This window comes from Lissotriton vulgaris, chromosome 2_1, assembly GCF_964263255.1.
Source record: "Lissotriton vulgaris chromosome 2_1, aLisVul1.2, whole genome shotgun sequence".
NCBI lineage: Eukaryota > Metazoa > Chordata > Amphibia > Caudata > Salamandridae > Lissotriton > Lissotriton vulgaris.
In genome coordinates, this window is record NC_141687.1 from 186,180,367 (window position 1) to 186,189,404 (window position 9,038).

Consider the following 9,038-nt stretch of genomic DNA (forward strand, 5'->3'; position numbering starts at 1 on the left):
ATCAGTCAGACATGCCTCAAATTAACGATGCGACATAATAATGATTTGGTCGCATGACAATAATGACACTTCGACGATAACTGGTCGCACCGTAAGGGGAAATATTTATGCAGTGTACCATGCTTCAAATCAACGAAGCAACATAATTAGGTTTTATTCGCATGCCAATAATGACGCATCTACTACAACTGGTCGCACCTTGATGGGAAAATATCTCATCAGTCAGCCATGCTTCAAATTAACGATGCGACATAATAATGATTTGTTCGCATGACAATAATGACGCTTCCACGATAACTGGTCGCACCGTAAGGGGAAATATTTAATCATGTACCATGCTGATAATCAACGATGCAACATAATTAGGTTTTATTCGCATGCCAATAATGACGCTTCTACTACAACTGGCCGCACCTTGAGGGGAAAATATGTCATCAGTCAGCCATGCTTCAAATTAACAATACGACATAATAATGATTTGGTCGCATGACAATAATGACGCTTCCATGATAACTGGTCGCACGGTAAGGGGAAATATTTAAGCAGTGTACCATGCTTCAAATCAACGATGCGACATAATTAGTTTTTATTCGCATGCCAATAATGACGCATCGTCGGAAACGAGCCGCACGCAACAGGAAATGATGCAACCAGCCTGCCCTGCTCACAAACAGGAAGTTAAATCATACTTTCACTTTCTATTTCACTCCTTTGTAGTCTCTGAGAGGTGTAGGAGTGTGTTTGCCAAGTGCTTGAGAGTTGTGTCCTGTCCTGCAGTTGTTTTACAGTGTGTGTCTTGCTTACTGTGTCCAAATAGTCTCTGTACTGTAGTGTATTGTCTACCTGTGTGTTGTGTGTAAAGGGGTGTCTGTCTGTTTAGGGGTTTTAATAGTTATTAATAGGGGGATTAGTGTTCTGTTTAGGGGTTTTCATAGTTAGTAATAGGGGGATTAGTGTTCTGTTTAGTGGATTTAATACTTAGTAATAGGGGTATTTGTGTTCTGTTTTGGGGTACATAGAGTAATAGGGGGATTCCTGTGAAAGCAAATTTTTTTTGGTAGCATTCACACAGCGTGGCTTGTGCTTTGTCACAATGCCACCCAGGTCTAGGAACCTTACTGAGCAGGAGTATGGGGGGCTACTGTGGCTGATAGTCCACTACCTCCCAAATATGATTGGGAGTGGAGGCAGGGTACTGCTGGGTTACCCAACCCAAGAAAGGAAGCTGAGGTGGGAGAGGGTGCGGTACCAGATGTTGCGAATCTTTGGAGTGGACAGGACCCTGAGACAGTACAAGCATCGGTGGGCTGATCTCATCAACCGTGAGCAGGATCTCCTGGACCACCTTGGAATTGAGGTCGATGGAACACTTGGTAAGTCAAATTACATTTATTTCATGTATTAACAGCTGTATTCTAAGGTTAAGATATTCCATTGTGAAACTACAGGGGCCTCACTGATGATCCCCTTGCGCCGCTGTAACATCAGATATAGGGCCATATCTATCAACAAACCCTTTTGCAAATCATAAATAGTGATTTCTAAGGAATCGCTATTTATGAATTGCAAAATGGTATGCATGAAGAAAATCCGCTATGTTGTAGGAATTCCTTAATCTTCCTTATTTGCGACTTTGCATTTTTAAAATTTGCAATTAAGGAATAATTCTCAATGCCTTCCCATGGGCCAGGAGGCCCATAGGAATGATTTGAAAAAAATTCTCTAATTGCAAATTAGCAATTTGCTAATCGCTATTTGTGAATTATTACAAGGGTGCAGGGGTGTCTCAAAGACACCCTGCTGCACCCCTCAAAAGTATATGTGTGTGCATATGGTGCACATACATGCCCTATGGGCATGTGTGTGCATCACATGCCACCTTCAAAAATGCTAAATTGTGCATTTTTGGAAAAAAACGCAAGTTACAATCAACTACACGTTGGTGTTAATTTGCTAAATCTCAAACATAATTTGCTACACAAAAATGCTACATACATAGCATTTAAGGAATTGCAAAATTGCAATTCCCTAAATGCTATGGCAAAATAAGGATTCGCAAAACGTTGCTATTCCTTAATTGGCAAATGTTTCATACATCCTAAGATATGGAAATAGGCCGTTTGCAATTCGCCAATGCCAAAATTCTGCGATTTTCAGACTTAGCAATTCACAAAAGGCTTGATACATATGGCCCCTAGTGACGTTCTGGTAATGCACAAGCCAGAGTGATCTTCATCATGCTGGACTATGCCGCACATTGAGGCATAATCCTGCATGATAAATGTCCGCCCTTTCAATGCATTGTTCTGTGTCAAAGGGGCGTGCAATGGGTGTAGTTTGGCATGTCTACACCAACATCCATGGCCTTTTATCACTGCTCCAGGGGCCTTTGTAATGAAGGCCTTGTGCCGCCGCAGCATCACTCATTAACATGTGGTAAAGTGACGCTCTGGCGGCGCAAGGCCTATGAAAAGAAGGCCAGAGATGTACGAGTCTGAGGCAGCGCAAAAAGCACATGCCTGCCCTGGGGAGGTGTAAGTGAGGCGCAACGGGGAGTGAAGTTTTCATGTATTCATGTATTTCAAATTTCCCTGTGTGCAGCTGCATTGTGCAGCACACAATGAAAAAAGTCTATGCAGTGTCTGACCATTGATGTACAGGAAGGTATCCCATACGGTACAAAAAACTTCTTCCAAGCAACACAGCCACCCTTGCATCATGGTGCAAAAGGTATTGTCCTACTGCATGACAGCACTTTGTGGGCAAGGCCAGGGAAAGGCACAAATATGCTACCTTAAGGGAACAACATGTTCCATCCTGGTATATCATATGTATGCATGATGGATTCTTGATACAATATTTCACGCAGTGACAATATCCTATTAACAATGGGCCTAAACATCCTTAGTATTGCATAACATCAACAGCAACTTGGATGCAAACTTCATGCTCCCACCTCCATCACACATTGTAGGCCCTGTACATACAGTAATAATCTACAGGGACATCACCTCAGAGGAGCATATGTCTGCCAGCATCACAAGTAACCTTGTAGTGGTTCTAAATCTCTCCACAAACGTGTTTGTATGTGTATTTCACTATAGACAATGTGCTACATTACCATCTGTATGCAGCAAAGATGCACAAGTGGCAACTGAGTGCAAACCATGCAATGCCTTCACTCCTTCATCATGACTGTGTGCAGGAAGTATCACATTTAATTACTTGGATTCTATACAATGACTGGATGTTAAATGCAGTGCAGAATGGATAACAACATGATAATAACAATACACTTATGCAACAATGTGCATACATGATGGCATACCATGGGCTGAGTAAGGTTTGTTAGCATACCCAAACATAGGATTCATCATACAGCTGGGATTACATCCGGTTACATGTTTGTTGTGCTGAAACAACAACATCAATCAAAATTTTAGGCCACTATTGTGCTTAGTCACGTGGGAAATAGGCACACATCTACAAGGCCTGGAAAAGTGTATGTAAAGTTACTACCATGTACACGTGTACATGGTGTACTTGCACACAGATCAATGTGTATGTGTGTAATTGCATGTTGCTTGCAGTTGTTGTCACAATGCACATATCAAAGAAGCTGACACACTGACACATCTAAGGGTGCCAGTACATCTGTGAATGATGAATAAACAAATGACAAGCAATGTGTGTATTAGGGAGGACAAACTTCTCTAAAAGGCCACGTAAATTCCACAACTGTTTGAATACATATGGCGGATAGTTGCTTTTTTTGTGTGTGATGCATTATTCTGCTGGCACATCTGTGAATACTCAGATGTTCACATTCACCATTGTACCAAAGTCCCCCATAAAAGCACAATCACATACATCTACACAATGCAAACATATTTGCAATATGGGACAAGTGTGCATGTATTTGGCAAATGCCATCTCAATGTGACACCACAAACAAGGGATCAAATGTGTGTTATACATGCAGTGCAAGAGTGTGCTTCACATGTGAAGCACTTAGCCAGAGACTGTTGTATGAATCAGGTAGCCTCATGGGACGCAACGTAAGCCAATGTTGAAGATACCACTGACTCTCATGTAATCTCTGTACTGTGTTGAAATATGCAACATACGCTGAGAATCTGGTCTATTGTCTTTCCCTTGTAGGTGGTCCACCACCATACACAAGGGATGAGGTGGAGTCCTTCAAGAATCCTAAGGCCACTGGTGAGTGTGAAATCATTACTATCTTTGTCTGTATGCTTACAATGTCTCCTCATGCATGCCTTGTATGCAGACAGTCCAAAAGCATCATTCTTGCATGCATCATGTTTACCCCTCACATGTGCATGGAAGTGTCAAGGACTCAATGGCACTATGTGGAAAAGCGTAAACTCAAAGATAAGGGTCACAGGTATGAGGTGTTACAGTGTGCAAGGGACACAGTAACACTTCTTGTGCTGCTGTAAGTATCTATCACATAAAATGAGACCACAATCAAACAATACATCTATACCTCCATTGAGCACCATACTCAGGTGTGGGGGTCTCAAGGCACTGAAGGGAGGGGGTGTGCTGCTACTGATGAAATAGGCAGGTCTTCAGTTCTTTAATGAAGGTAAGATGGTCCTGGTCAGTCGTAGTTGTGCGGCAAGGGAGTTTCATGTCTTGGTGGCCAGGTAGGAGGATGATCTACCTCCAGTGGTGGATCAGTGAATCCTTGGGATGGTGGCTAGTGGGAGGCTGGTGGAGCGGAGGTGGCCGGTAGGATCTGAGAACGAGAGGCGGTTGAGGAGTCATTCTGGGTCCATGTCATGTGTCTGTGTGTGTGTGTGGGTGAGGAGCCTGAACGTGATCCTTGTGTTGACGGTGACCCAGTGTTGGTCAATATGGCCTTTAGAAATGCTGCTGTGGTGAGGGCTGTCGAGGATGAGTTGTGCTGATGCATTTACTGGTGCACAGACAAAATATCGACTCCAAAATATCGACTGGACATAATATCGAGTTTTAAATATAGACTGGACAAAATATCGACTGGACATAATATCGACTACAAAAATATCGTTTTTCAGGTAAGTGAAGTAATATCGACTGTATAAAATATAGATAGCAAAAATATCGAATTTTTAATAATATATAATATTTTATAGTGTATTTTTATGTAATAATATGTGTGAAAAGTGTGCATTAATGTTATAAAATATTTTATTAAATGAATTTTGTTTTTTTAATAATTGCGTAATGTAATTCTGTAGCGGGTTGTGGGTTTATAGGGGAATAGGGTGGGAAGTAATTTAATAATAATTAATTAATTAACATATGTTTGTAAATATTTATAATTAAAAATTAATTGATAATTAATTAATAATAATTAGTTAATTAATTAATATAATTTTGTACATATTTTGTATTAGTAATTAATTGGTAATTAATTAATTGTAATTAGTTAATTACATTAATTAGAGTACATTTTAATATATATAATTTTGTGTTATTGTTAAGTAATTAATTGGGAAAAAATAATATTAATTATTAAAATAATTACAGCTAATGTGCTAATATATTTACTTTATTGTTATTGTTAATTAATAATTATTTGGTAATTAAATAATATTGATAAATTTTGGGTAAAGGAGTATTTTTAGGGTTCAGGGTCAGTTTTCAGTTTTTGGGTAAAGGGGCATTTTTAGGGTTCAGGGTCAGTTTTTAGTTTTTGGGTAAAGGGGCATTTTTAGGGTTCAGGGTCAGTTTTCAGTTTTTGGGTAAAGGGGCATTTTTAGGGTTCAGGGTCAGTTTTTAGTTTTTGGGTAAAGGGGCATTTTTAGGGTTCAGGGTCAGTTTTCAGTTTTTGGGTAAAGGGGCATTTTTAGGGTTCAAGGTCAGTTTTCAGTTTTTGGGTAAAGGGGCATTTTTAGGATTCAGGGTCAGTTTTTAGTTTTTGGGTAAAGGGGCATTTTTAGGGTTCAGGGTCAGTTTTCAGTTTTTGGGTAAAGGGGCATTTTTAGGGTTCAGGGTCAGTTTTTAGTTTTTGGGTAAAGGGGCATTTTTAGGGTTCAGGGTCAGTTTTCAGTTTTTGGGTAAAGGGGCATTTTTAGGGTTCAGGGTCAGTTTTCAGTTTTTGGGTAAAGGGGCATTTTTAGGGTTCAGGGTCAGTTTTTAATTTTTGGGTAAAGGGGTATTTTTAGGGTTCAGGGTCAGTTTTGGGTTTTTGGGTAAAGGGGTATATTTTAGGGTTCAGGGTCAACAAATAAGATTGTAAAAAATTACTTTTATTATTTTCATTTATTATTTAATTATTATAATTTAATTTAAGTATTTTTAAGTATATTTTAGTAATTAAAATTTAATATTAATTTAATTTAACACTGTTTTTAATAAAGTCGATATTTTTTACATCTATATTATTGTTAACGATATTTTGTACTCGATATTTTTGTACTTACCTGTTTGTAGATACAAACTCGATATTTTGACTGTCGATATTTTGTCCACGATATTTTGGCAAGTCGATATTTTGTCCCTCGATATTATTTCAGTGATCCGCATTTACTATGGTAAGTAGTTCTAAGTGAAGTCTGGCAGTGGTTCCTGTGTATAGGGCATTCCCGTTGTACAGTTGGCTGTTGATGAGGGCCTGGGTGACCGTCTCACACGTTCCGGTGGTGATCCACCAGAATATCTATCGGAGCATGCGCAGGGTATAGAATCATAAGGATGAGATGACGTCCACTTGTTTGTTCGTTGTGAGTGAGTAGACCTGGATGAATCCCAAGTGGGGTGTATGCTCCGTGGGTGTTGTTGCAGTGACCATTGTTGTGGACCAATAGGCGTCGTCCCTGGCGGATGTTGATTTGCCAAGGATGATAACCTCTGTATTGTGTGTCCACAGTTTCTGCTGACTGAGCTTCTTCCATTCTGCAGCGTCTTTCTTTCCTTCATGGAGGTTGTTTTTGGTTGGGGCTGGGTCTTGGGTGAAGGACAGTACCAGATGGGTGTCATTGGCATAGGAGATGATGTTGTGGTGGTGTGTGCATGCAATGGCGGCAAGGGTGCTCATGAAGATGTCGAAGAGTGTTGTGCTGAGCAAGGAGCCTTGGGCTACGTGACAGTCAGTGTATTTATACCATGGCTACATGACACATGCTAATTGTAGTGCAACATAGATATACCTCCTAAATGTAGGATTTCCTTGTGCCCCACGTGTGTCAGTACTTGCCATTGTTAGAGGGATGCAACAGTGCTGCAAGTCCATCATTAATTAGCACAACATTCATGCAGTTACCTATGCAACTAAAAGGGTCACCGGCAGAATTCCCTATTGACATCAGTAGTTAATATGCAATGATGTACATGTGTTTAAATGGTCATTGCATCATTTATCATGCATAGTCAATCCACATACCAGGCCTTAATGCTGGGCATGATATGACGTCCCCTGTCAAGATGCGTATACCATGAAAGTGTTGTGCAGTGTGTGTTGCGTTGTGTGAAAACGCAGCACGTATTTACTCCCAAGCAGCACCCCATGTACAAGTGTAAAATGATAGGAGGCGGTGCCCAAATCAATAGCAGTGCACACCTGTGTTTTTCCTTGCAACACAATACTAATTTGCCCATGTTTTGTTTCCATGGTGCATTTTACATGTGTGTTGGCTTGTGCAGCATACAGGGATGATGGTCCATATACCTTGCTTTGTATGAAGTGTATGAAGTGTCAACTTACAATGCCTATACAAACCTTGCCTGCACACAGATGCACTGGCATCATGTTGAGAAGGGGCCTGCATATGTGAATGGCGAACATTGGGTTCATGGCCAGGACAAATGCATTGGAATGCACCATCTCATATGTATTGAGGCCTTACATGTCATCTACATTATTTATCATGTTAGGTATTACGCAACATCACTTAGCATCCCTGTGTATGACCATCGATGATGATGCCACCATGCTTTAAAATTGATGCCCGGTTAACGATAGGCCCTTGACAAAATGTGCCGAATATTGCATTAATGTGCATGTGTACAGGTGTCAATGTGTAAGTGCAGACTGATGTGGATGTCATTGCTCCCTTACAGAAAACATGTCACAAGATGAGGAGAGGCAGTATCGCATCCGTCTCGAAAGATACCGCCACATACAGAATGTTGGTCGTTCATTCAGGCAGATGGGACGCCGACATGAACACTCACGTGCTGCTGGAGCCTGGACATCACCAACTCCCACTCCCCCATGCAACATGCGGAGCAGGAAGCAAAAGCCAAAAACCTCACACATGGACTCCGGACCAGCAACTGGATCATGTCAAGATCAAGATCCACAAATGGAAACTGCATCTCCAACACAGAGTGGACCCTCAGGCATACAGACCTCAGCACCATCAACATCTGGTTTGGTCGCACCCCCAGCTAGTCTTGGTTCCGAATCTTCAAGTGATTCCACTTCTGGTCATCCCTCTGATCTGACCCGTGTGACAACCACTGCTCCAACATCTGGACCCACCACTGCACAGCCCCTTGCAACTAAGACAGATGGAGCTGCAGTAGCGCCACCTGAACTGGCTTGTGCGCAAGTCAGACATACAGCAACAGGGCATGCAGCAGCTCCTACAGAGATCGACGGTGTGCTCCTGATGGCCAAAATTGGCAATATTGAGGGCAAAATGGACAATATTGACAAGGCCCAAAAGGAACTGACTTTGAAGGTTGCGGGCATGCAACTGCAGCTGGCCACCCTGTTGTCCATGGTTGCTGACATGAAAGCAAACATTCAACAAATGGACGAGCAGCAATAAACACTGAGTGAACAACGCCATCACTACTGTGGTCGTTGTCCATGACATGGAATTTCACATGTCAAGTTACGGACCTTGTTATTGTTTACCTTTTTAATTGTTAGTTAGCTTTTAGGATAGTTGTAGTACTTAGGAATAGTGTTAGGATAAGTGTTAAGTTATTAGGAGTGGGTGGGGGGTTGATGTATAGTGTATGTTAAATGTATTTTAAGATGTATAAAAAAAATACATAAAAATATATCATAGTTT

At 41.0% G+C, this 9,038-nt stretch overlaps 1 protein-coding gene across 1 annotated transcript; it reads left to right on the forward strand.

Annotated features, from left to right (window-relative positions):
- The first annotated feature begins 1,252 nt into the window (after positions 1 to 1,252).
- On the forward strand, positions 1,253 to 8,789 carry LOC147729804 (uncharacterized). Its single transcript, XM_086954032.1, has 3 exons — positions 1,253 to 1,373; positions 4,162 to 4,221; positions 8,074 to 8,789. The coding sequence occupies exons 1-3, from the start codon at positions 1,253 to 1,255 to the stop codon at positions 8,787 to 8,789; spliced, it is 897 nt and encodes a 298-aa protein (XP_086810158.1).
- Positions 8,790 to 9,038: the final 249 nt, after the last annotated feature.

Excerpts from the sequence above, each read along its gene's own strand:
- LOC147729804 (XM_086954032.1), top strand. The coding sequence starts at position 1,253 with ATGTTGCGAATCTTTGGAGTGGACAGGACCCTGAGACAGTACAAGCAT. Across the intron at positions 1,374-4,161 it reads TGAGGTCGATGGAACACTTG|GTGGTCCACCACCATACACA; the intron begins GTAAGTCAAATT and ends TTTCCCTTGTAG. Across the intron at positions 4,222-8,073 it reads CAAGAATCCTAAGGCCACTG|AAAACATGTCACAAGATGAG; the intron begins GTGAGTGTGAAA and ends GCTCCCTTACAG.